General features: G+C 40.6%; 2 protein-coding genes and 1 long non-coding RNA gene across 7 annotated transcripts in view; 1 reads left to right on the plus strand and 2 right to left on the minus strand.

Moving 5' to 3' along the window:
* znf513a (zinc finger protein 513a) overlaps positions 1-5,384 on the minus strand; it is an 11,908-nt gene extending 6,524 nt beyond the window's left edge. The window contains exons 1-3 of one of the 2 annotated variants that reach the window (XM_032543756.1): positions 5,076-5,384; positions 4,023-4,159; positions 1,741-1,875 (exon numbers count right to left, since the gene is read on the minus strand). In XM_032543756.1, coding sequence (XP_032399647.1) covers positions 1,741-1,875; positions 4,023-4,062 — 175 coding nt within the window. In that variant the 5' untranslated portion in view covers positions 4,063-4,159; positions 5,076-5,384. The remainder of the gene's footprint in view (positions 1-1,740; positions 1,876-4,022; positions 4,160-5,075) is intronic. The other variant, XM_032543755.1, reaches the window with a different exon arrangement.
* Positions 5,385-6,930: 1,546 nt separating this feature from the next.
* si:ch211-278j3.3 (E3 ubiquitin-protein ligase RNF19A) lies at positions 6,931-26,595 on the plus strand. 4 transcript variants are annotated; one of them, XM_032543708.1, is made up of 10 exons: positions 6,931-7,177; positions 13,432-13,993; positions 14,649-15,139; positions 18,039-18,244; positions 18,400-18,547; positions 21,482-21,644; positions 22,161-22,275; positions 25,029-25,160; positions 25,413-25,662; positions 25,820-26,595. In XM_032543708.1, exons 2-10 carry the CDS (start codon positions 13,841-13,843, stop codon positions 26,085-26,087), a joined length of 1,926 nt encoding a protein of 641 aa, XP_032399599.1. In that variant the 5' UTR covers positions 6,931-7,177; positions 13,432-13,840; the 3' UTR covers positions 26,088-26,595. The 4 variants fall into 4 exon arrangements, with proteins under 4 accessions (XP_032399599.1, XP_032399596.1, XP_032399598.1 ...); XM_032543705.1 differs by having other exon boundaries at positions 6,935-7,177; positions 25,392-25,662; positions 25,820-26,087; XM_032543707.1 differs by having other exon boundaries at positions 6,936-7,177; positions 18,406-18,547; positions 25,392-25,662.
* LOC116706743 (uncharacterized) lies at positions 10,576-23,401 on the minus strand. Its single transcript, XR_004336308.1, has 4 exons — positions 23,391-23,401; positions 19,217-19,225; positions 19,019-19,023; positions 10,576-10,775 (listed from the first exon to the last, which is right to left on the minus strand). It is a non-coding gene; the product is annotated as an uncharacterized LOC116706743 (long non-coding RNA).
* Positions 26,596-27,694: the final 1,099 nt, after the last annotated feature.

The raw sequence follows: 27,694 nt of genomic DNA on the forward strand, positions 1-27,694 counted from the left end.
CTGAAGTCTCTTTCCCAAAAGTCAGCCTTGGTGCAGAATTTTAGCCACTAGAGCCAGTCCTACAATGAGCTTTCCTTAGAATGTGTCTGTAGCTTTAAATGCTATTGAGGAGGAGAAGGGGGGGGGCAAGGTGGAAGATGGGGGCAAGGTGGAAGATGGGGGTGTGGCCTTGACCAACTGCCATGCTCTGCTTGTTTGCAAGCCATGATATGTCTCTCTGTCTGCACGATCCGTCCTGCGCAAGATGTTCACAAATTATAATCCTTTTTTAAGCTGCCGCTGTGCTCTGTTGTACATAATGGTTACACTTCCATGAAAGGTTTTCAAAATAAACCTCCAACTTATTTAACATATAAAGAGACAATAAAGGAAACGGAGGGGTCTGTGTTAAATGAATATCCCACATTCTGTTGTGCTTTTTGCCCCAAAATGTAATTTTCTCTGCACGTATCAATAAAGTAGGCTACTATAGCATACAAAATGTAATATAACATATGCTGGTCTGTTAAATAGACGGCACAAAACATTGGCTAATTTGAAAATTATGAAGGCTAACTTTACTTGCTCATTACCCAGGACTAGGTGGAGAAATTAAATCTCCAACCTGGCCTGGGAAACCCTGGGAACGCTGGGAACGCTGGGAACGCGTCGGGATCCCCCAGTCGGAGCTGGTTGATGGGGCTCGGGAAAGGGAAGTTTGGGGTCCCCTGCTGGAGCTGCTGCCCCCGCGCCCCTTTACCAGATAAGTGAATAAAGAGGGATGAATGGATGTATTACATCTAAAAAGTTAAATAAAACCCAAGGACCAATGCTAATTATGGCCTACAGAAGACTACCTGACAATGAACTGTAGGCTACACTACTGGTCTACCATGCATGCAACACAACGTAACATAATTTGATATCGGTTTTTATTTATTTCTAAACAGTAAATAATCCGGTAAATATTTTTGATTCAGTGACTTGAGTACTTACATGTTATGTTTAATTCCAATTATCTATCTGCATGTTCTTCATATGACAATTTTCTTTTCTGTTTATTTCCGGTCTAACAGTCAGTCAGGTAACATCTGGGTTTCACTTGATGGAGATTTGTCACAAGGGGCAAACATCTTACGCATGCGTATGCAGGCAGCACAAGTCGGGTACCGAGAGTCTCTTTCTCATGGGTGGGCCAAATTCTCTGGGCGTGCAATGCGGAGAAAGGGGAGGTAACCTTTACCCTTATGACATAATAAGGAGCAAGATTCCAGATGGGCCGATCTGAGCTTTCATTTTCTCAAAGGCAGAGCAGGATACCCAGGACTCGGTTTACAGCTATCGCCATTTCTAGCCACTGGGGGACTACAGGGAGGCTGGGGGGGATCTCATATTAATGTTAAGGAACCTCAAAGTGGAATTTTCATGCCCTGCAACCTTAAATCATAATGCATATTTACATACACCATAACCGCAAAACAATGTGCGGGCTAGTAGTTTGTTTGGCGGTTTTCAAAGTAGAGGCTGACTTGACGTGGTGGCTTTTACTGTGAAAAAAAATCACAGGAAATGCATGTATTTTGTCACTAGGTTGAAACTGACCCCAGTCAATCATCAAAAATGCATGTACAAAACAAGACAAGGTCATTTTTGGCATTTTGTTTGTTGACAAGTTAGTTGCTCTCTGGTTGTATTTCTGACAAAGTGAAGACAAATGTAATTATAAATTAAAAAAAAGAAAAAGAAAAGTTGTTTACAAACCTGAGAACTTTTCAAGGCCTAGAATCTTGTTGTCATGATCAGGATCACCAAACTCTAGGTCTTGTCCTAGAAGGAAGTCTGTGTCTAAGGGGAGGTTTCCTGGAGCTTCAATGGCTACACCATCTTCAGAATCCACTACAGTCATAGAAAGGAGCAAATTAACAACATTGGATGACTACTATCATTTCAAATCAATTATATCAATAATCAATTTGCATGAATATTTCCCTGTTATTGGCAAACTCCCAAGGCACCAACATGTGACGCTAACATGGTGCTTTCTGCTCTGACTTTCAGCGTCAACTAGAAGAGTTGGCAGCCTGACGGAGAAATCATACAGGTACAGTAAGTAACTGTTTTATTGCCAAAATACATTGATAGTCAAGTTAGTAAAGATTTGTATTGACATACCTACATTGTAGATGTGGTCTACTTTTATTAATTCATAGATGACAGACTTATTATGAACATTAGGCTTGGCCGAATGAGGCTGGTGGTATTGAAATAGCTGCCTTACCTTTAACCTTCAAGTGAATCTTACTATTCAGTAGCCTATACATATAGGTTTTAATTGTTTAAAGAAAGCTTTTTAGGCAGATATATATTGCTCAAAAATTTTAATTGAATCATTTTCCATAAATGATGGGAAACAAATTGTCAATCTTCTCATTTTGCAGCAAAAGCTTTTGACAACCCTCGTGGAGCCTCATTATCTATTGTGTGCAATTGTTTGATCCACCCCACTAATGTAAAAATGTGCAGAATTATACATGAATTAATTTATATTAGTCAAGCATACAAATATAGGGTGTATGTAAACGCAGTTAGCCAGGTCATCAGTAATTGGTGTGTCTTTCTGCTGGTGAAAATCTTTTCAGTTCCACTGCACTGTTTTTTTTTTTTGTAACTTATAAAAGTAAAAGGTTGAACATAATCACAGAAGACAATGTCATTTAGTTCCCGACAGTGCACAAACAACACTTACTGAACAAAAAATGGACTCCTTTCAGTTGACAGATGGAACGTTTTTACTGCATTTACAGCTAATGATGCCTGAAATCCAAACTCAGTCTCTCAAGCTTGATAGAATCCAAACAGCTATCACACAGCTGTCACTGTTCATAAAACTATCACCAAGCCAACTCAAGGGCATTACGCTCATCAGCCCTTCTTGGCAAACCCTTGAGAAACAGCGCCATAGTGCCATCTACTGGTCATCTTGTCTTTGACATGGTGTCGAGGCTGTGAGAGGGATTCTTTTTTCACAGAACTACATTAAATCGAATTTGATTGATAGATAGCTAGTAAATAGGTGCAAACAGAAACCTAGAATATGCTCGTCAAGTGAATAAAAATATTGGACTGTAAAAACAGCAACAGTGAAGGAAACCCTTGGGTGTATTATTACTGCTTGACAATAACATTATCTTTGGTGTTTTAAGTACATACTGATCAATAATGAGTGAAGAGTAACTGAACATTTCCAAGGTTGTGAGTTTATGGTGTTGACATTACCTATTGACCACCGCTGAAAAACTGCAGCCAAAACTGTTGATCTTTTCTATGCAAAGCAGAGGTAGTAACATAAAGTAGTTAAAGAAGTATTGGCAGTTTCTATTGAGCTTTGTGTGTTGTTGTAACGATTACATTGTGTGAGCGTCGGGAGATGAAGAAGTTGGTTAAACAAATCCTTACAATATGTGGCAACACCAACACGTAGAGATACTGTGTGCTGCATTGTTTTAAGAAATAGTTTAGGCCACGCTTTGTTAGCATGCATGGTACCAGCAGCATAGTTACTGTGAGCTTAAATTCTGTATTCGGCAGCTAATTACCAACAATACAACACATCGGTCATTTCATTCTATATCAGGTACTACGCAGAATACAAGGCATCGAGGAGAAGTAGAATATGCACACAACATCTCTGTTTGTACACACATTAAATAGCTCCAAATGTCACATCTGTACATTTCTAACTTTAAACATTTTACGATAAACTTGCAGTGTGCACGTTCCACAATCATTCGAAAGAAGGCAGAATGTGACAATAGATTTCACTGTATGACTAGTTACAATACTGTGGGTCAGTATGATTGATGTGAAACATTACTTAAACAGCAACGTGTCCAGGTGTGAGCGGAGAAAGAGGCCAGGACCAGGCCAGGATTCACAGGGATAGAATAGGAGACTTAACTGTGGAGCATGTTGTAAGATGAGAGATTGCCATAGCTTGACTATGTATCAACTTTTCAATGTTAAAATGATCATTGAATACCTACACTTGACTGGCTGTGGATTCTGTTGTTTTTTTCTTGGCATCTTCCAGACAGCCTCTCTCCTTTTAGCAACGTCTTCCTACAGACTTCCACAACCATCAGCTCATTCTCATCCGTTTGGAAGATATTCTTCAGTAATTCTATTCATGAAAGAGACACATTTCATTATCACAGAAGAATAAAAAAAACAGTAAATGCTCACATTTAAGAAGGTTGGACCAGTGAATTTGTGGCATTTTTGCTTAAAATGACTTAAGAGTTAAAGCTGTTCCAGATTTATTTTCTTTTGATCAACTAACCAGCACATTGTTTCAGCTCTTCAGCCACAAATAGAATTTGAACCATTGTCAACAGCTTACTTGTAACTGAATGGATCAAGTCACTCCTTGAGCTGAACAGAGAGACAAGTCTGTAGTGATCAGTGATGGTAGTGTCATCAAAACAAATACTGCACATTCACAGTATATCTTATAATCCCACGTCTTAGATAACACTGCTAACCATAAATGCTTTGAACACATGAAGTCAGCCCACTAACTCGGAGTCAATTACTGCAGTGTCCTTTTTTGGCTTATCCGTTATGTCCTAATGAAGCCACTTAGAGGACATCGCACAGTGTAACTAACATCACAGGATACAGATGTCACATGGGCGTAGGTATTCTCTGGACTTGAGCAGTATTTACACTGTAAACAAACACAAAATTCACCATTAGGTAGAAATACAAAATGGCTAACATTAGCTCTGGGGCGGCAATCCGACAGAAAGCAATCAAGCGAGTCAGCTAGCTATTTAAACTGGAACATGTCTTTTTATAGCATTCAGCTAGCTGATGTTGTCACTGTGCAACAAGAAATGTCAGCAATATCTGGGACAACTGGAGGTACGCGACCTAATGAGTGGCTAAACAAAACGCGTCCTGGCCAGCACGTAGTAATGATTGATTGGCAGGTGCCATCTTCAGTCAATAGAAGCCGTGGTTTAACATGTTAACCTAGAGCTAAATTAGCCGAGCAGCTAATGCCAACTTCACTAGTTAGCATCGAGCTAACTTACCTAAAAAACGTAAATATCCCTGTCGATTGAGAGGATGTTTGTCATCGGAATACACGCCATCAGATGCGAAGTGTTTTTCCTCAAATGTACAACGTCTGGAGATCCGCCATTTCTTCATGAGCAGCGGCGACAAAGAAAGGCAATTAATGGTATTTTTCATAACTTAATTGATTTTCTGATTCGCCTGTGATCCAGCAGCAGCAACAACAATACGACTTCCGGCCTCATTCCTTCAGAATAAAAGTGACACATGCACTACTAGTAACGAAAACGTTAAAACTCGACATACACTTTCTACTTATCGAATGTTACGTTGTCGTTATATTGTCATTTAATCTGTACATGCGTTCGAAGGGAAGCCTACACTCCAACCGTACACTATAAATAGGTAATTTTATATATTTCTTTCAAGATAATTCATCTGCTTGCATATATTTTTTTATTTTTGGTGTTCTAGATTTCTGCTAATTCAGATACACCAACGTGGCATAACAGTGTACTAATTATGTCATGCTTCGCATTTAATTGTATTGGTATGACTGTTGATTTCAAAATTAAAGTATTTTTAAACCTAATTTTAAAAGTTAAATTCTTGGCTTTTACTCTGAAGGCCAGGGACGCATACCGGACGTGTTATTTTTGCTGGCGGGATATTCCATTGTAACCTCTCTTCCGTTTAGCTGGGTTTCCGTTTCCGAAAATAATTTCCGGTTGCTGTACCTCACGGAATTATTGTAGTTGTAGTTCTCAAAGATAGGCTACATAGTAACTGAAATAGCCATATCATAGCCTACTTAATTATTTTACAGTTCTGGGCTTGCATGTGTCAGTTATTTAAACAGATGTCAGTCCTATACGGTCTATGGTCAGTCCTACAAAAAAATGTACCTTCTTGGATATTTACATAGAAAAATATATAAGCAGCCACTAAAACCACTTAAATCCTAAACTATAAGATCAGAGCCCAATAGAGAATTCAAGCTGATGGAGATTCAATGTCATACCACAATGTAGGGAGTGCAAAAAAATGCCTGTAAAATATGGGATCAATGCAAATGTTGCATCCTTTTGCATTTTGTCTTGTGACAATTTAGGTCCTTACCTGCATGACAAAGGAATCAAAAGTCAGAAAAAATCAGGGACCGGGAGCGCGGCACTCTGTGACGACTTTCATCTGTCCCAAGATGGTTTGAAATAAATTGTATTATTTTAATTGTTTATTGTACTTCACGCACATCGCAATCCCACAAATTATAAGATTCTACACCTCACTTGAATGTGGGTTCTATGTGTCATTGAACAAACGATGCAGTGTTTTTTTCTTCTTCAACCGGAGCCACATGGCCTCTGAAGGTGCCCAGGAGATCCCTAAGGAAACGTCATCTTTGAGCACTGGACCTAAGATGTAGGCTACCTTTAGAATATTAGCCTAAATAATTCACATAAATATTGCCATGTTTGTTTGACTGGGACATAAATAAACAAAAGAGATGGGAAGCGGTTTTATATTTGGCAATGACAACATTTTTTTTATTATTATTATTATTACATTTTTATTAACAAATACCATCACAAACATTCAGACATCGCAGTTCAAAATATGACAGTTTAAGAAAGTAGGGTTTACACATAGACCGCTAATATTAATAATATATATACAGTCTTTTTTTTTTTTTTTTTTAAGCCATCTTTATTGCAAAAAATACAAAACAGAACACTAACAACACACAAAAGTAAAAGATACAATGGCAATGACAACATGTGAGTATGGCACTGGACATTTCTGAATAAGAGATCCTGGGATTGTGCGCATCCCATTGGTTGATGTCACTGCAGTGCCTCCCCTCAGGCCGCCGCGCAGTAAGCCATCAGCCTGCTGCTGTATACCGGGGGGGGGGGCTCCTCAACGCGGAACTCCTCTCCTCAGTCGCGCCGCGGACTGGACTTGACCGTCGTAGCCCGCCTCTCTGCAGCGTTTTGCGGTCAGATATGTTCGGTGTGGAGCAGTGAAGAGGAGGGGGGGGGGGGTCTGTGTGCCGCTGCTCAGGGGGAGGAGCCAGTTGTTGATTCTACGCTGCATAGAGAAGGCGCCGCACAGAGAGGTAAGATAGCCTCCCGTTTACGTAATAGAAATGATTGTGTGTTTTATCTGCAGACTTTGAAAAAGCGCATGCAGACGCCTTTATTTTCGCCATTCCTCGTGTTTTATGAGGGATCATATCTGGAGCTGGAGGTGTACGCGAACACGTATAGCCTTTTAAAACATGCCACTCCCTGCAATAGCATGATGCTCAGGACAGAACCTCTTTTACATTATTAAATTGGAAGTATGAAAATGTGGAAATTATTATTTTTTAAAAAAATGTGTAGGTTACGCAATGGCTGCCTTTGATCCGTCCGCTTTTATAATACCTTTAGTACCTTTAGTTTTCAATGGCAACCCCAATATGGCCTGTCCTTGTGGTTTCTTGTGTCATTTGGTTAAATGACAATTGTTATTTAATTAATTGTCAATTCACTTATTTCAACTGGAGAGTTAAACATATGGATCAGTGAGTTATAAAAACACTGTTATGAAATTCCACACCAATATAGGCTGCTATAATATGACATCATATAGAAAACAATTCCTCATATTGTGGTTATTCAACAACATAACGAAGCATAGGCTGCCAGAGGTCAGGCGCCACATGGTGCAGAAACAGAATATTTTGGTCAGGGATTCCGCGGAGTGTGTTTTTGTGTGTGTGTGTGTGTGTGTGCGTGTGCGTGTGTGTGTCAGGCTGAGGTTACTCTCATGCCTTGGAAACCCGCATTGCTGATGTGGTCTTGTGTCCAGTGAAGAGATATTTAATAGGGTGTATTATCAGGTTTCCCAGAACTCAACATCGGACATCCTCTCTGTTCAATGATTGCATAGCAACAGCTTGTTAACACGTGTCCTCGAAAAACGCCTCAAAGCTGCGGAGATAACACACTGTGATATGGTTCATTCAAAGAACAAAATACAGAAAAAAAGGTGTCCCGTTTCTTGCCAGGATGGCATTTCAAAGTAGGGGAAATGCTTCGGGCAGATATTGGTTGTGTAATAATCCCATCTGTCATTGTCATATCTATCATCAATATATCATCACTTTAGACTCTAACTAGTCATGTGATGTGAAATCAGAAAGGCGATATTAAATCCTACATAACTTTCACATGAAAGTTATTTCACAGAATCACTTACAGAGCATTTTGTCCCTATTTATTGAGTATAATTTGAAATAATGATTTGTCACTGTAGTAGGGCTTCACTCCTTTAATGTATGTTACTTCTTTACATTTTTTCTAATTTGAGTGTAGATGAGTTAATGATAGTACACCATTTGGGAGAAAAATCAGTACAAGGTGCTTCATCATAAACAGTGCCTTGAGTATCCCAGCAGCGTATCTTAAAGAGCTACTCCAGCATTTTAGTATTGCACTTTCATAAAGTCTGTCTCTCGTGGGTCCCCAATAAAGAATAGTCAAAATCAGAGCATCAGAGCCTTTCCTGACTTTATGTCTGTGATGTGGGTTAAGCTGCAAAAACACTGGATCCTATTCCCACAATGCAACCAATAGCATCATGCCATTTGACCTTCATTGCTAAATGTTTTTTTAACTCCATGTTTCCAATTTGTGACACACATTTGTGAGTGGTCATTAGGGGCAGGTGGGGCACACACCAGAAAGAAATGCAAACAAACGATATGTTATTTTTCCTACAATTTATAATCTTCCATCAATGGGAAATGATAAATACGCATGCTCAGAGTGGTAGTGTGTTTAATGTAGATCACACAAATTTGATGGCCAGTGGGGATGACGGCCCGTAGCCCCACGACAGCGCCATTTCATATTTCAGACTTGATTTGCTATCTGTCTGTCTGGTGCGGCGCCAACATTAGTCTGTAAGAAGCGCAAGAGGGGAGATGGTCTTATTGTTGCTAGCCAACTTGAGAAAATAAATGTAATAGATTTCATTCTCGGTTTAAACCTTTTAAAGCAACACCAAAGCACTTTTCCTCTTCAGCCCCCCTACAGGTTGGAAGCGGAATTGTCCATTACCGCTGTCACATTGGAACCACAGATCCGCTACCCGATCTGGCAAACTTGCATAGTGCGGTTATAACCGGTAGACATCACTCAGACTGCTGGTAAAAGTAACGGGGGTTTCACGTGGAGTGGTTAGCATACAAAATAAAATCATCAAATGTTTGCCCAGGGTAAAAATTATCTTTTGAAATGATTGGTGCCCCCCCCCAATTTTTTACATATAAAAATGCCACTGGAAACGTTTCAACTAATATACTTTCTGTTCAATGTCTCCGAGCTGAGAAACCCTCATGACATCATCAGGGTTAAAGTGTCATTAACGTGTAAGATCAGTGCAATGCACCTTTAAAAGTTTTTGCCTGTATTACAATTTTTTTGTAGAAATGTGTGTCGAGTGTGTGCTGCGTTTGCTGTCTGTGTGAATCAGCATGCTGAATCATGTCAGTAGGTAAGAAAACTAGACTGCAGCCAAAGCCTTTGTACATTATGTAATGATGTCCGCTGTTGCTTGGCACAAGGGATCAGTTTTCTTTCACCTGTTGGAAATAAATTAAAGATGAGTGTGTGGTGCTTTGAATTAAGACCAAGGCATGTGGCTGAAGTTTTTGTATCGGTGCGCTGGCGTAGCTAGTAGTTCACAGAATAGGTGTCGGTCGGTCGTAAACTGCTTCAGCGGGTAACAAGGTCAAACAGCCATCTTGTCTAAGACGTACACGATAGTGCCATTTTCTTATTACTTTGTGAATGATAGATTTGATAACAATAACTAGTCCAGTACATTATCTGTAAATTAGACAGATTATATGAATAAGTACAGTATGTCTTACAACACATGTGTCTGTTATACATGATACTGTATTTAGGGTAGAATTTCCATGTGCTTACAAGCTCTTTGTGCTCTGGCACAGAAAGAAGTTTCTAGGACAGATTCTGAATTTGTCCTTTAATTCTCTGTAATCCCCCAAAGATGCCTTAAGAATTTTAATTATTGTAAAGGGACAGGCCGTGTAACCGAATTGTTCATTCCCTTTTGCCAAGAGTTCTCTTAAAAGTGAAGTTGAGTATGAAACATCAAAAGGAGGGCTGGTGTCCTGTAGCGTAAGGAGGGGACGTCGAATCTTAAAGTGTGTCTTTGGCCTCAGGAGCATTTAATGATATACTGACAACACACAGGCGTGCTTTTGCATCCTGCTCATAGTAGTTGGCAAGGAAGAGAAAAGAAAATCATTAAGCTGTAAACCTAAGATGTGCTTTCTCTTTCCAAGCAGCATCTGTGTCCATCCCTCGTGTTGTTAACACCCTTGAGCCCTCTGAGGGATGTCATTAACGACAGCGTTGCCGGACTAACAGTGCTGACCCATTTGTCTGTGTGACGCGTCTGATGCGCTGCGCTCCACTCTATCCCAATGCTTGACGTCAAGCGACTTCACGATGCAGGCAAAGCCTTCCGGGAAGGCGGTGCTGCATTTGAAAAAAATGCTGCGCGTGAAAAAGCTGGCAGATGCCCATCTTTATGCAAATGAATCTGTTGACTATCCAGTAGAAGTAGACGAAAATCTTTCAAACCGACCTTTGTCGATTTGAAATGAAGACAAAATTCAGCAACTGTATGGCCTATTTCTTTGTTGAATCACTAGAATTCGTAATTCGTAAAAATATGAGCTTGTATTCGGCCCGAGCCGCCATGACAGTGGTTTGAAATTCTAGAGCGGCCAGCCCCTCGTGACACGTTCGTCCAATCAGGTGCCGGTCAGGGGCGTGGAGCATCAACCATGAATTTATCAGGTCACGACACCACGCTTCAGTCATGTCGCAAACATGGATCAGCACTGTAAGACGATGCATGCGCGGAGACATAAATGCGTTAACCCACCTATATAAATATAGAGGAGATGGTGAATATTGTCATATCAACAAATGGTGGGGTGTCCTTTAAAAAGGAAATTACAATTGTTACCGCACTTACCATCACGGTTTGGTCCAAAGTTCAATTGTCAGAGCAGGAAAGAGTTTGTAAGACTTGTATGTGGACACTGTAGCTGTGCGACTTTGTCAACGTATACTCTGTGCTGTCTGACTGTGGGAAACAAAAAGCTTTGAATGTGTTCATAAACACCTCCCATCTAGCCAGTTCATATTCCTAGAGTTTTCCGGAAGAAGACCAGGACCACAGCATTATTTGGAGGCCATGTTGGGTTTTGCAAATCACAATTCTATTATTTAATATCTGGCGTAAGATTGACTTGCACCATTAGATGTTACCTTGACAAATTTGTTTAATTTGTTAATTCATTTGATTATTTGGTTTATACACATTAATTTAAAAATATTCCCTAAAATATTGTTTCTAAGAGTCCAGACTCTTTGTCCATCCCTGGTAAAAAGAATGATGAAGCACATAGCTACTGTAGCCATACCCTGCCTCTGGTCACTGCAATTACTTTTTATATTCAGATTTACTGTAATAGATTTGACTACGTTACATTGTGATACAACAGTTTAGGATCTTTAAATAGCTGATAATCTATCATCATATCATAATTGATGCCGTATTCCATTGTCCGATTTGACGCGGTGACAATATGGAGACAGCTGTTTTAATTGGTCTGGGATTGCATGAATCACCTCCTGCTCTGTTTGCTCTCTGGGCCTGATTATGAAAGCTTGCTGCTGCCTAATGGAGACACAATGAGTTGTCTTTGCTGTCTATCACTGCCTCTCCTCTGCCTCACCCTCCATCTCCCATGATCCTTTTTGTCAAACCAGTCACAACTGTGACCAGTCTGGTCTATCTGCTCTTTGTGTCTCATGGCTGTGACCTTATTGCTCATCTGAGTCTGAGGCTGTGTGACGGGCAGGCCGGGGCGCAGAGACCCAATGCACTCAGTGTCTTTTCAGGTGGAATTTTATTCCATTAAAAAGACTAACAGGGGCTTTTATGTAGAGATTCAGGAGTAAAATGGGATAGCTATCTTTAAAATTATTATATATAATTTTGTGACATTATTAAAAGGTCAGATTTTAAGTTATTGTGTCTGCTCAGATTTTGAGTAAACAAAAAGAGACCAAGCACACTATTTATTACATAATATATCTTGTATTTATGTAGAGTAGTTTTGCTGTAATTAAACATAAAGAAATGATGATAAATATACAACAAATAAAACACCATAGTACAGATTGAGCCAGCTATGTTTTTTAAAAATATAATATTAGTGTTGTTGTTCTGTATAATAGGATTCTGAATTTGCAGCCAGAGGGGAAAAATTCATAGATATTATTTATATTCATGTTATGGGGGTTCACGGAGAGGTTTTTTAACATAAAAAATGTTCAAAAGAGAATAAAAGTTCAATTACAATATGAATCACAAGCTGTTGCCTAATACATGGTAGACAGCAATGCTTTTAAATATTTGATTACATTTATAATCACATTTTGTTACACACAGTTGTAAATGGCCCTGATGTAGGGCTTAATAATATGGTTTAGTTCTGAGTACTTTGGTAGCTGACGGCGCAGGTTACAACATCCCAGGTTCAATTTTGGCCATGGGGACTTTGTTACATGTCATACTGTACCTTTCCCCCCATTTATTTAATATGCTCTGTCAAATATAAGAGAAAATGTAAAAAAAAGAAGAAAAAAAGCTTTAGGTCACCAGATCTACTTGCAACCCTTTGGCAGAGTTGCATATGTCGACAGGTTGTGACCAGTAGAACCAAAGATTGTACCAAATAAACAAATAGTTTTTGAGTTCTTTACGAGAACAGAGCAAACATGAATTAAGTCAGGACATTTGTTAAATTTTGAATAGCAGAAATATGTTTTTTTTGCTTGACTGGGAGCCCCTGATATCAATATCACAGAGATTAAATTAAAATCCAATTCCAGATATTCATAATAATGTAGAATCTGTTTAGATATGTATACCGTATATCATAATATGAAAGATGTGCACGTAATGTAGTTACATACAAAATATGGTAATTGATGTGATGTTGAATGCAACTACTACAATGCATTACATTAATTTTACAATTTTCTTGGAATTACTTGGAAAAAACACACAATAGAATCAAATCATCATGATGCCATTCCACAGAAATGTGAATTATAATATAATGATATTGAATTATTGCATAGACTCTGATGCGTTTAGCAGCTACAGTTTCACATAGGGATGTCTTTGTATAACACAATATGTAATGGCAGAATGCACGTCCCATCCTTTCACATTCACTCTAATTTAAGCCATGATTGTGTTTGTTTCCAGGGTAAGGGACTGTTTGCTGTGAAGAGGAGGCCTAAAATGATGAAGGACAGTCAGCCGGTTCAGGACTAGCTCAGACCGAGGGAACTGCAGTGGAGGTGGAGAAGGAAGAGGAGGAGGGGGGGGGGAGAAAACCTGAAGACCAGACCTTGGAAAGACTAGTGATGTTCCCCTCTGACAGGGATTACCTCCTTCCTGTCGTCTACCTCTCCATCTCTCCCGCTTTTCTTCCCTCACACAGCAGAGCAGCCGCCAGGCTCCAAGACTCAGAGCAGTGACAGCTCACTGTGCGCACACGCACACTCACACACACACAGACGCGCACACACACACACGCACACCCGCTTTTTCATCTTGCTCATGATAGTTGGCCTGCCCTCCTCAGCCACTGCCCCTGCTCTACTTCTAGACCATGAAGAGGCCCAAGCAGCAGACGGGGCCGCTGAGCTTCCTAAACTTCTTCAGCAGAAAGCCCAAATCGGAGCCAAAGCCCGAGAGGCAGGTGGAAGCCCGGCCCAGAGAGGAGGTGGCAATCACCCTGACCCCGAGCGAGCATCCAGAGCAGGTAAGACTGAGGGAATCTCCTAATTTTGTTTCAGCTTCGGGACGACTTGGTAAGTTTTAGTTAAGCCGTTTTCATTTCAATAAATGTTGGATCTCAGTTTGTATTTGTTCCAGTTCGACCATTAAGGTCCATTAACAAGTCTTATTTTATCAGTAGTGCTGTCTTTGTAAACACAGACAGAAATCTGGTAATTTGGTGAAATAGGATAATACTGTATATGTTTATTATTAGTTTATTATCCCTTCATCTGAGATATGTCTAGTTTTGTTGCCAGAATCACGAAAGAAAGCAGAACCCGAAGAGAGGCTGTAGATCATTAACTTTGACTGTATTAGCTTCTGCTTGCTTCCTCCCTCTCCCATACTGTTAGCCCCAATCCAATAGAGTGTTTATTTAATTAATTGGTAATTTGGAGAAATTATGTTGCCAAGAAACCAAAGTAGACCAAGTATCCACCTACATACACACTCAGCACTGTAGATTTCCATTAGAAATGTGAGGCTGTTTCATTTGCTTTCATGTATTTCTTGAAATAAACCATTTGTGAACAGCAGCAGGATAGTCTCACAACTCTAGTTGTGACCCTGCGTTTCACCCTTTGCTGGAGAACAAATGTACATGATTGGTAAATCAGCAGCTCTGTAATTGTTGACAGGATCTCAGCCTCACAGCACAAGAGGCCGGAGAATCAGGAGTTTCTGGAGGAGAAAGAGGAGAAGGAGGAGGTCCGCCAGCAGCGGCGGAGGTAGGCGAGGACGGGGCCGCCACAGCTGAGTGCGTGGGCGGGGTCAGCTGCGGCTCCACTGGGGTCCTGTCCCTATCCTCCTCCAGCCAGGAGCAGCTATTGGATGAACATCTGGAGGAGTGCCCACTGTGCCTGCTCAGTCAACCGCGTTGCCACTTCCCACGACTCACCTCCTGTTCCCACCGAACATGCTCCGACTGCCTCCGCCAGTACCTACGCATTGAGATAACAGAGAGCCGGGTGGGCATCGCGTGCCCTCAGTGCCCTGAGACACTGGCGCCACTGGACGTTCGTGCCATCCTGGATGACCGAGCGCTGCTGGAGCGGTTTGAGGAGTATCAGTTGAGGCGCTTCCTGGCTGCTGACCCAGATACACGCTGGTGCCCCGCGCCTGACTGCAGGTGAGAATCAGACCACCACAAAATCTCTACATACTTTTACTTTTTATTAACAGTTTCATGCATAGTTACACTGGAAAATAAATCACTTCAAAATCATGGTCTTATTCTGGTATGTAGACAGTTAAATAACAACGTTGAGAGAAGATAATTTAATAAGGGAGAAGAAAAAGGCGTGAACAATGAAAATGATGGCTTCTCTAGATTGTGGAAACTTGCAGAAAAATTCACTTTTTATTTGACTTTATCTTGAGTCACACAGTAACAATTTACATGACTGTAATTAGAAGGCTACAATTTGGCAGCTATTGTCAAAACCCTGTCATCCCACCACCGGCTTTATGTCGTAAAACACAAGACTTGGGGTAGTTTTTCAGTGTCAGGATGATTGACTGAGCTTCAAAAAGATGAACTGACAGCAAAGTGAAAGCTCTTTTTGAGCTTTACATGCATCTGAAGGCTGTTAAAAGTTTGAAGCGACCAAATAATTTTGAAGATCCTGAAACAGCAGACTGGTTGTAGCCTCTTTCCTAAGCAGGCCTCTTTTCATTTTGTATTTACAAACCTTTTAAGAATCTATGTAAATGTCCATTTCTCTGTCCATTTGATTTTCTCTTGTTCCCTGAGGATAAATGTGTATTACATCATAGTTTGAAGCACAGCTTTGATAGAATTTAATTGCAGAATCGATTTAAGACCTTATCATAAATCAGTCAGGGAGAAATCCACCGTGGAAACGTGATAGACATGTTGTTGTTTTTTCCCCATTTGACAGGAGTCTCAATAGACCAGAATGCAGTGCAACCACGAGACGTGTTCTGTGTTAACTCAACTTTTCTGCTGCAACATGTACAGACACCAATCCATTGCTGGATCACCTTAATGTTCACAGATGGGTAACAGGATAGGGCTGCTGATGGGAAATCATAATGTGTGTGTGTGTGTGTGTGTGTGTGTGTGTGTGTGTGTGTGTGTGTGTGTGTGTGTGTGTGTGTGTGTGTGTGTGTGTGTGTGTGTGTGTGTGTGTGTGTGTGCATGTTGTGTGTGTGTCCAGTGAATATCTGTGGTCAAAAAGCATGTATGCACCACGTTTCAGAAATCAGTGGTAGACTGTCTGTCTCCTGGACTGTCAGTGCTCAGTGTTTGCTCATGATAAATGAGTGGAGCAAAAATCAATACGCCAATCTGTCCAATGCTGTGGTGAATTAAATGTAACTCAGGGAAACGAGATCGGATTTCTAAAGTTTCTACAGCAAATTTGCACAATTATGAGTATTTAAAACATCTTTAAAAGTGGAGGTCAGTGGAGTTTAAAATTTGAAATGACAAATAGTTCCCACATAGAAGAACCTTTTGAAGTGGTGACCCATTATGTAAACTGGTCACAGTTATGGTCCGTGTATTCCCGTGTTTCAACATACACACATTCCTCCAGGTCTTAGTGACAGAAGCTTAGCTGGAGATTATGTCAATCTGAGAAAGTGTGGCAAAATGTGGGGCTCTGTGTACATGCACACGCTCAAGTCTGTTTTTTTAGCTGCATGTGTGATGCTACTATACTGTAGGTGGTTTCAAATGAGAAGCTGCAAGGGATTGTTCAGCCTACACAGACAGAATCCACAGTAAAAGTATTTCAAGTGAAAATCCTTTTCAACATTTCCAAACTCGGACATTTGAGGAAGGACTTTTGGAAAGCCCCCAAAAATCCTTTAGGCCCACAAGAAATGAACAGGGACCAGAGGGGGGAGTCCATAAGAATGAATATATATGAATGAATATATGTATATATATATATATATATATATATATATATATATATATGAGGATGTGTTCAACAAAATACTTTGAGAAAATGTTGATCTAGCTATAACCTATTACATCGAAATAAAAGTGCAGCAAAATGTGATTGATTTGAAAGTTGTCAGCTGGGTTTTGTCAGAGCCTCATAAAACAACACAACAAAGTGTGTAAAGAGGCTTAAAATCTAAATTATTGCTGTTTTTTTTAATACAGATATTCAATGATACCTGAAAAAATATTTGTATTCATGAGCAGGTCCACACTAACATTGTTGTTCAGCCAAAAGGGTTTGACTTGAGAATCAGACACAAGCAATTTTATCTGGAGACTAATTATCCTTCCGTGTGTGTGTGTGTGTGTGTGTGTGTGTGTGTGTGTGTGTGTGTGTGTGTGTGTATGTGTGGCCCTTAGCCTGTGTAATTCATCGGCCTTTCTGACAAACGTGAAAACCACACATGGCTGAAGATGCTAAAGGAAAAAACCTGGAGGAGCTTTTCTAATACTTCACTGCAGAGCAGTACTGCCTGGATCCCAAAGGCCTTTTCACTTGTATTTGATCTTAATCACATGATCTTTTAAATATTAAAATGTGTGTTAATGTTCCCTCTGTGGAGTGAGATTAGGTCCCCTGGCGTCAAGCTCCTTGTTGTCATCATAATGACTAAGGACGGAAGGTTTAAGGATGGAATTATTCCGGGTGTTGAACTGTGGAAACCAGTCCCACAGTTTGTTTTTCTCTTTGAATTATGATTTACTGAGGCACACAGTCAACAACACATGTACTGTGAGCAAAGACAACAATGAACTACTCAGGGGGCTTCACCAGGCAGGCGATGTGAGCATTAGATAAAAACCTTACAGCAGCTTTTCAAAGATATTCCCGGTGAGCCAGCTGTGATGCTTAAATCAAACTGGAGCCACTGTGATTCTCAGTTAGGGTGACAGGGTAGACTAGTGAGTAGGGAAAGCACTTGGAATTTAACCTCCCATAATGCCTGATGCTGAGGTCTCCTTCAAAAGGAATGACTCACAACAAAGAATCCTCCTTTAGGGATCAATGAACATATTAATGATAATGATGTCCACTCTATTGCTCTCTTAGTTATGCCGTGATAGCTTACGGCTGTGCAGAGTGTCCCAAGCTGAGCTGTGGCCGTGAGGGATGTGACACCGAGTTCTGCTACCACTGTCGCCAGCTATGGCACCCCAACCAGACGTGTGACCAGGCCCGGCGCCAGCGGGCCCGCCACACCTCAGGCGGCAATGATGCCTCCACGCTGTACGTCTTCAATGAAGAACCTGGAGGAGGTGAGACTAGTAGCTGCTGTTACCTTCTTCTTTAATTCCTATCCTTTAGTGCCAGAAACCAGATGATTTCTTTTCAGTACTACACTACGTTATTTTTCCTGGATGAGAAAATAGTGTGTAGACATCTCTCTCACACATTCACTCTGTTGTTGAAGATGCAGAGGAGATCAAAGCGTGCCCTCGCTGTGGTGCGTACATCATGAAGACCAACGATGGCAGCTGTAACCGTATGAACTGCACTGTGTGTGCCTGTCAGTTCTGCTGGCTGTGTATGCAGGAGATCACCGACGTGCACTACCTCAGGTACTCAGTTCCCACTCAGCTCATCCGTGTGGACAGAGTGAAAACACACCAGACCAATTGTCCACATCAAACATCACTTTAATTACCTTTAAGGAATATTTAGGATAGTTTAAAGTTGGGTTGTATGAGGCACTTATACATAGTGTGTTAACTACAGTATGTGGCAGTTGGCACGCCCCAGTTTGGAGAAGCAGGCAGCAGTACCGACACGGAAGCTAAGAAATCTACTGCTGTGGAAGGGGCTGTTTTGTTTGTAAATGTGTGACTTTGGTGTTTTAAAGGGTTAGTTCAGATTCACCAAAGTCACACAATAACACAAACAAACTAAATGATCCAGGCAGTGATAGACCAGCAACTCCTGTCTTCAGCTCAGTAAAATGACATAATGATACAATGGCATCTGTTCCCTGTTGGAAAGGGCTGTCTGACAGCATGGTAAAGCGGTGGAAATATTCAAAATATAGCTAATACTTAAACTGATTGATTTTCTAGGTGGCTTAAACACATTTTGCTGCTGCCTGGGCTGGCCTCGTCAAAAGCAGTACATTGCAGCCAGCTTTTCCAAACTGGGGGCATGCTGACTGCCATCCACATAGATACTGACTATAAATAAGTACCTCATACGACAACATTCAAGTCATTTATCGAGCAAATATGATAAAAGTTCACTGTTTTCGGCTTCTTAAATGTGAGGATCTGTTCTAATTTACCTATAAATTGAATGTATTTCGGTTTTGGGTTGTCGGTTGGTCAAAACAAGCTATTTAAAGATGTTGCCTTGGGCAGTTTTCCATATTTTCTTATATACTAAAAGACTAAAATCCGGAAAATAATCTGGAAAAATAATTGAAAATATAAAAAATCATTGGTATCATCCCCACAGTGAACTATGATGGTGTTTGGCACGTTTGCAGTGAAAGGACAGCACAAAAACAAAAGAAGGAGCAGCAGAATTTGATCCTAGTCCCACATGTGGTGAGAAAGTCCTCTGTGGAACCAGTCCAACTTTGGCATAAGATGCTAAAGAGTTTTTTCAATTCTTCCCATAAAATTAGCTTCACTAAAATGAATATACCTGTGTTTACACCACTATTCCCTCTGTATAGTTTAAAGCAATACCCAATCAGAGATAAAAAAAAAAAAACTGGGCCAGCAAGGCATGTACATAATGTCACTGTTTAGAGGCTGTGTTTCCTTACACTGTTCGTCTGGGCTTCTATTGATCTTTCCAGTCCTGGAAGGGAGTCACCGCTGACTCGCCATCAATTAATCAGCTCTATCGGCTTCCATCTTCCCATGTGGAAGTATTTGTAACTCAAACTATAAGAACAGCTAGAAGCTAATTTGCTACATTTATGGGAACCAGTTTAATTCTTATGTTGGCCAAGGTCCATTTTAGAACTACAGCATTCAGATATGTGTTCATTTTTCATGTACTTATCATATTCATGTCCTATGTGTTACATGCATATGTGGTGATGAATGTGTCAGATGAGAAAGAAAGTTTTTGTGTTTGTCACATCTGCCAGTTCAGAGCATCAGAGTACAACTTTAATATCTCATATCCATAATTCCCCCCACTCAGGCTTTTAGAACCCCTAAGTGACATCTGCTGTTGTTCTACAAATGCATGCTTTGAGAAATAGCATAGTCCTGAGGTGCTATTCGTGTTTCTCAGATTATCACTGTTGCTCCGACAGGTTAATCACTGCTTGATTGAGACCAAACAGCATTAGTCAGTGTTGTTCCGCTTTCCTTAAGAGTTAGAATTACACGACAACACCAATGTCTGATACTACACAAAAACAAGCACTTAAGGCAACACTTTGTCTAACATCAAGTGAACATTGCTACTCGTAAACAGACTTGGTGAGTATGTGAATAGGTAACTGCAAATGATTGGAATTGAGGGAGAGGACACAGCTAGAATAACACATGCAGATAAGGTTATTAGGTTTGGATAATGATGTAGTGACATCAGTTAATGTTGTCTTGTTGTTGTCAGTACTCATTTCTTTCACCTGCATTTTAAAAGATAATCATTTAAAGTTGTTTTATGTTTGTGTCACAGTCGGATGAAGCTGCATAAAAAGTCATGACCTGCATGATGATGATGCTTTTGTGATGCTTATGAGGGTGTCAATGTGATTTTATGTACACATTCCATTTGTGTATATTTTTAAGAATGACATTTTGCAAAAGTCTACACTAATGAGGTGATAACAAGTCTACAGCCATGCTATAGCAGCTCTCTGAGACTGGGTTTAGGCACAGCAGTGTTTTGAGCTAAATGCTAACATGCTCGGCAAGTCATATTCTTAGTTTAGCCTGTGCGTGTGCTTATGTTCCTTATTTAGCACTACAAACATGCAAGTACAGCTGAAGCTGGTGGGAAACCCATTAGTTTTGCAAGCATTTGGCCATAATTGGATAGTTTGTTTATAATAATATATTTAATGACAATCTGACAATTTGCCAAATTAAAACTTTTGACCTGATCATGGCACTACTCTAGATGAATCAGTCAGTGAATCACCAAGGTCATTACAATTTGAACCTTTAATATTTGTAGCAAATTTCACAGCAATCCTTCCAATAGTTGCACCAGAAGTAGTATCATAAGTAAGTATTTAACTCCATACCAAAAATGTCAGCCCCATAGTGGCACAAAAGGAAACATCAGGGGATCACCAAAGTCATTTGGATTCATCCTCAAGGAATGCACAAAATGTCATGGAAATCTATCCAATAGTTTTTTATGATATTTCAGTGTGGACCAGTGGAGGACCGACTGTAGGACAAACTGACCGACGGAAGGATTTTGGCACCCATTGCCCACAATGCTTACGTGTCTAAAAAGGCTATATGTTTAATATGTACCTTTTATTTTCTGAACTCTGTGCATGATGATAAATGTCTCTCTGTGTGTCTCAGTCCCTCAGGATGTACATTCTGGGGGAAAAAGCCATGGTCCCAGACCCGCAAGGTTCTTTGGCAGGTGGGCATGTTGCTCGGAGCACCGGTGGTCATCTCCCTAATAGCGGGCATCGCCATCCCAGTCATCATTGTGGGCATACCAATCTACATGGGCCGCAAGGTACAAAACAACCAGTAAATCCTGTGTCCCGTAACGGGTTTGAATGGATACTTTTTGAGCGACTGGTTGAATTTATTCATGTGTCAACAAAGACAGTGGACAGTCCAAAATGTGCAAGCTGCTCCCATATGGCTGACTAATATGTTTAAAGTGACCAAATCAATCTGAATCAACCAACATCTTCTATCTGATATGGTACTATCTACAATGTCCTGGTAGATTTTGCTTGTAATCAACTGATGTAAAATCAGCTTTTGAACATGGAAATCATGCACGTTATATGAATTGGAAAGGGCAACTTAGGTGTGTCCTTAATATTCATTAAGGTGTCTGCCTTTGTGCTCTGTAACAGCTTGTACATGTCTCACAGGCTGTTTTCATTTGCCTTTATGCATGCTGGGATGCATGTTTTAGCGGACATGAATAAGTGACAGGAATAAGTGGCTGCAGAAAATGAGAACAAGGGACAAATTAAATTTCCATGGCCTAATTTATATTCTGTTTATTATCTTCCAGGTTCATGGTCGCTGTAAGAAAAACAATATCTCAGGAAGTAAGCACTACTTGACTGTGGCAAGTGGGGTGATGATGTCAGTGTTTGTGTCGCCGGTCATAGCAGCTGTCACTGTGGGTAAGGAACAAACAACATGGCCACATTACAAAAACGTTTAGGTCAGACACCAAAGAAGCCTCATTTGCTAAACATGCTCATTTCAAATTGTTTCATTTGATTCATATAATAAATGCATTTGTAATATCTGAGGGCAGTATTGATGTGGATCAAAAAGTCATCAAAGATTATGATGTCCCATGTGGTTTGTTTGGCACACTGAAAATTTGTGAAGTCTCAATTAATACCTTCCATTATAAGGAGTAAGGACTCATTATACCACTCTCATATCTGTAATAAATATGCTGCTACTACCACTAACAGCCAGCTAACTTAGCTTAGCACAAAGATGGCTGGACAATCACTGATTAAACAGACAAGATACAATGTGTCAATCAGTGAGCTGTAAGGCGCTAGTAGGTGGATTTTTGTTATTTTTCAACAGAGCCAGGCTAACTTTGTACTAAGCTCAACAGCATCACCTTTAACATAAAAGTGGTATCAACCTTTTTGGTAAGAAAGCAAATAAGCGGGAAAAAATTAGCTATACACATCCTGAATGTGCAACCAGAAAACTTAATTACCCTAAAACTTGGTTTCTGTATGCAAGCATACCACTTGATTTCATTAACACACACACACACACACACACACACACACACACACACACACACACACACCACACACACACACACACAGTTTGGAAAGTAGAATTTTGATGACTCATGCCACTTCCTGCTCTGGTAACATTCAGGTAAGACTTAACAGCTTCTGAGCTTCCAGTGCAGTGTCAAGCCATTTCTGAATTGTCACTGAGGGCCTCCTTGGCAACACACACAACACACACACACACACACACAAAACACATTTGCGCACTGGACTTTTCAACCTCATCTCCTACTCCTGTGTATCTCCCCATGTTTGCATCCCGACTATACACCACTTCAGTCTCATTTTTCTCTTTCACTGCACTACAATTGTTATTTATTTCATCCATTTCACTCACAGCTCCCTGCCTTGTATTGTATTATATTGATGGTTTTCTCTTCTTGACACAGACACAGACACAGACAACACACACAACACCAAACACACACACACACACACACACACACAAACACACACAACACACACACAACACATTTCTCTCTCTCTCTCTCTCTCTCTCTCTCTCTCTCTCTCTCTCTCTCTCTCTCTGGACTGTTTGGCTGGCAGGCTCATCCTCTTACCCTGGTTTCACCCTGTTGCTGATTCAAGAGTGTCCCAGCGTCCCTGCCGTGTTAATGATGTCCCTTTGTTTGGTCTGCACTCTGCTTTGTGTTCCAAAATTCCTATCTCAATCATAGGTTGCATAATCACACAGTGTAGCGAGGCGATGGCTCATAGAGTTTGCGGGTCTGTTGAAAGTACTTGTGTGAAGGTTATGAAGGAAAGTGGGGAGAAATAAATAAATAATAATTTGCTAGAGTAGTTATGTGCTGTTCTATTCTTGTTTTGCCCTGATTCAAAGACCGGTGTTCTATCGTAGGGAACACTTCATCTTTTATATCATTGTTTTTATTATCCGAAGATAAGAAGACAAATAATGACATAATGATAAAACATTAAAAGGGCTATTGATTCAGTCATTTATACATTAAACAGGTTGCTGTTTTACTTCTAATTTTCCACTGCAAGGATGGCTGTGCAACCTCATCATAATAAATGCAGATATACACACAACTATAACTGACCAAGAAATAGCCCCACTGAGATTCAAAAACATTTTACAGGAGTGTCCTTGAAAACATCACAGCACCACATAAAACAAGCATAATAATAACAAAAATACAACACAGACTTACAATAAATTAAATTAAATCTGAAGGGAGTAATCAAAATTCACAATGCACATAAGGTCAAATGCATGAAAAACAATTGATAAAATAACAGCAAAAATAAACCAAAACAAGTAACGTAAAAAGAAATGCAGTAGATCAAAATAAAATCCAAAAATTGACAAGTTATGCTAGATTGGCTTGCCTTCAATTAAAAGAGAATGCATTTTAAAGTATGCAAGAAAATAGGCTCTATAAAGTTCCTTGAGGAACAATCCAAATGCATAGATATGGAGGTGAAGAGGCCAAGACTAATCTATAAAGTTTTCCAGTCTATAAGGAGGCTCTATTCTGCTTCAGTAGTGTGAAGCAGGAGGGGCTCCCTCTTGTGTTTATGTTGGATATTGCAGAAGTAATAATATGATAAAACTGTTTTAAATGGGCAGTCTTGTCGCGTCTTTGTCAAGTCTGAGAAGTGACAGTACTCGGTTTGGGCTACACATTTGAACAGAAAATACTGCATTATAAATTGGGAAGGTGCAGTTTGAAAGATTGGAGGATATATAAGTCATGGAGGAAACCTGTGCCTTTTTTTTCCACCATTAAAGTATTTCTGGAGCAGTGACTTTACCTTCTTTGAACATTTACTTTTTTGCCCTGCACCAGCAACTACATGGATGTGCTCAACATCTAATTTTTTGATTATAGGAAGTCTGAAATCCAATGTCTTTGGAACCCATACGCAGGACTAAAGACCAGGATATTTTGACCCCTGCTCCTTTGATTTCGACCATTTGTTTATAAACCTGTCACTCATAAGTCCTCAAACTTAGTGCAATACTAAATCACAAGAATACTCTTTTAAAAACATTTGTATGTTATTCAAATTCATGTTGGCACAATCTCTAGACAAATGATAAGCAGTATATCATTTCATACTTTTCTGTTTTCCTGCAGGTGTGGGTGTGCCGCTAATGCTGACTTATGTATATGGCGTCGTCCCAATGTCGCTCTGTAGGAATGGTTGGTGTCGACCGCCGAGTGAGCCCCCTGAAACACACAAAATCCAGCTGGAGGACTTAGCGAGCTGTGAGTACAAGATTTGACATTTTGGGGATGGCGCTCATTTGCTTTCATGCAGACAGTTAGATGACAAAATGGCATTTACTACTTTAACCATGGAGCTGGAGCCAGGGGGCAATTAGCCTAGCTTAGCATAAAGACTGAAAGCCAAGGTAACCGGCTCAATTGCAATTGTGCATGGTAATTTTTGCTCTGAAAGCACGCCCTGATCTGATGAAGTTTCAACTTCTCTTATAGATCTTCTATTCTCTCATGTAGTCAGTGACCACTGGACAGGTCAGAACAACCCAACGCTGAACGACACCAGTGTCCAGGAAGTCAGAGTCAGTGTACAGGAAGTGGGCGTCCTCCCTAGTACAAGCACCACGCCCCCGGAGCAAGATAGCTATGAGGAATTGGATGAAGCCACAAAACACCACGGATACACCCAGCAGAACAGCCAGTCAGACTGCGAGGTGGTTATTGTGCCTGACAGCAAGCTCGATGACACACAAGCACTTCCTTTGAGGTAAATGCTGCCTCTGACTCTCTGTTGTGTGTTTCCCCCTAATGTTTCTCGCTGTGTTAACGGCATGGCTTTAGGGATGGCAATGTTAAGTCAGAAACATTTAGATTACCTGGCAGCTTCATATGGATTTCTTTATGTCTCTCGATTGTCACCACAGAGAAGGAACCAATATTGAGGTCCGTGTGGAAATTGAGACCCATCCCAGAGGCGCCCGCCAGTCCAGCCTAAGTAGTATCCTGTCCAGCCGAAGCTTGTCGGTGGAGTCCCTGGGACGCTCCCAGTCCCAGTCCCAAGACTACCTGTGTGCCTCAGAACAGGAAGAACGACGAGAAGGAGAGGAGCAAGAAGGACGAGATAAACCAGGAGGGGAAGCAGGAGGAGACGAAGGGACAGTTTTCCCAGTCTTTGAAATAGACGGTGTATGAGGTCCTCTAATGCAGGCTTTGTACTTGGTTGAAGATGAGTCTGACATGTCACTGGATTGACCTGAGAATCGTTGGTCAAGGCCACCTCCAAGACAGGCCCTCCCACCAGTTGCCTTCTAGCTCCAGCCTCTAAGGAAGACGCGGGTTTAGAGAGAGCAAATGAAAAAATGTGTGATTGTGTGTATGAGACAAATAGCATGAGACTATGGCATAGAAATTGGAGGGGGATAAAATGTGAAGCAGACAGGCTAGCATCCATCAGTGAATCAAAAAACGGAAGTGACTGAAAGCATGTTAGCTGACTGGTTCAGTCTGTTTTTCTATGTTGTCCTTTCTGTAAAAGGCTACCTTACTCCCCCTCTATTATGAATCTGTTTCATGAAGCCCTCTCTTTATCTGGCTGTATTCATACACTTCTTTAGTGACCTCACCTCCCTCTTCTCTCTCCCTTTACAAATAAAGAGACCCCCACAAGCATGATTTGTTTTCTGGGGGATTAAGAATCTAACATCTTTCGTGTCAGCAAGTAAATATCACATGCTTCAAGCCAAGTTGCTACACAGTAGGAGTGATTTTTGATGCAGTGGTCACACCTGAATTGGGCAACCTTAAACAGACGACGCATGCTGCACTGTAACGATTTCTCTTTTGTGAACCAGTTAAAAATGACCTCTGAAAACTGTTGAAACCTGTAACTGTTGTTCTTTATTGGAGTAAAGGGTACTCTGTGACATTATGGCAGTGATTTAATTGACTGGATGGTTTATAATAACTATTAATCTCTAATCCACAGTCTTCCATGAAAGCAGACAGGAGGCAATGTCACGTTCGCATTGTTTTAATGCAGCTTTTTATCCTTCAAAAGGCTATTTCTTTTTAAACTGGAGAGGGAGACACTGCTTTAGTGCGTAAAAATGCTCATTCTAATGCAGATACTTGTGTGCATTGGTGACAACAACATGGCAGCAACACTGCAGTCTTTTTCTGAAGAGTGTCCAATTCAAGTACAGTAGCTGCATGATTCTACTAATTGCTGTGTATCCATGATATACCATAAACACACATGCAAATTTCACACACACACACACACACACACACACACACACACACACACACACACACACACACACACACACACACACACACACACACACACACACACACACACACACAAACATATGCCCACCCGCACAGCAGTGTAGTTGCAGTAGTGTGCGCTGCTGAGAGCATTACATATAAACTAAGGACCCTCTCAAATGAGAGCACCAAAATTACAACAGCAGCATGCCCCCTCAGGCAAAACTCTAATAACCCCTACTAGATGATTTAATACATGACAATACATGCTCTGCTTAGCCTCCTGAGTGTGAAATACTTGTGAGTGATGAACTCGGACATGACGTGATAACCTGTGCTAGGTTGTGGAGAGAAATGAAATAAAGATTTCACCATGAAGGACAACAACACAATGCATGTTTTGTGTCTGTCACAAATTTATTTTTCTTTAGTGGTTCAGGTGGAGTTGTAGAGTTCTCTGTTATCTAATTGTGCATACTTGTTTATTGGGGCATTTATTGTATAGCTTTTCAGTAGAAGTATAGACAGGA

The sequence above is a fragment of the Etheostoma spectabile genome, chromosome 18 (genome assembly GCF_008692095.1).
Source record: "Etheostoma spectabile isolate EspeVRDwgs_2016 chromosome 18, UIUC_Espe_1.0, whole genome shotgun sequence".
NCBI lineage: Eukaryota > Metazoa > Chordata > Actinopteri > Perciformes > Percidae > Etheostoma > Etheostoma spectabile.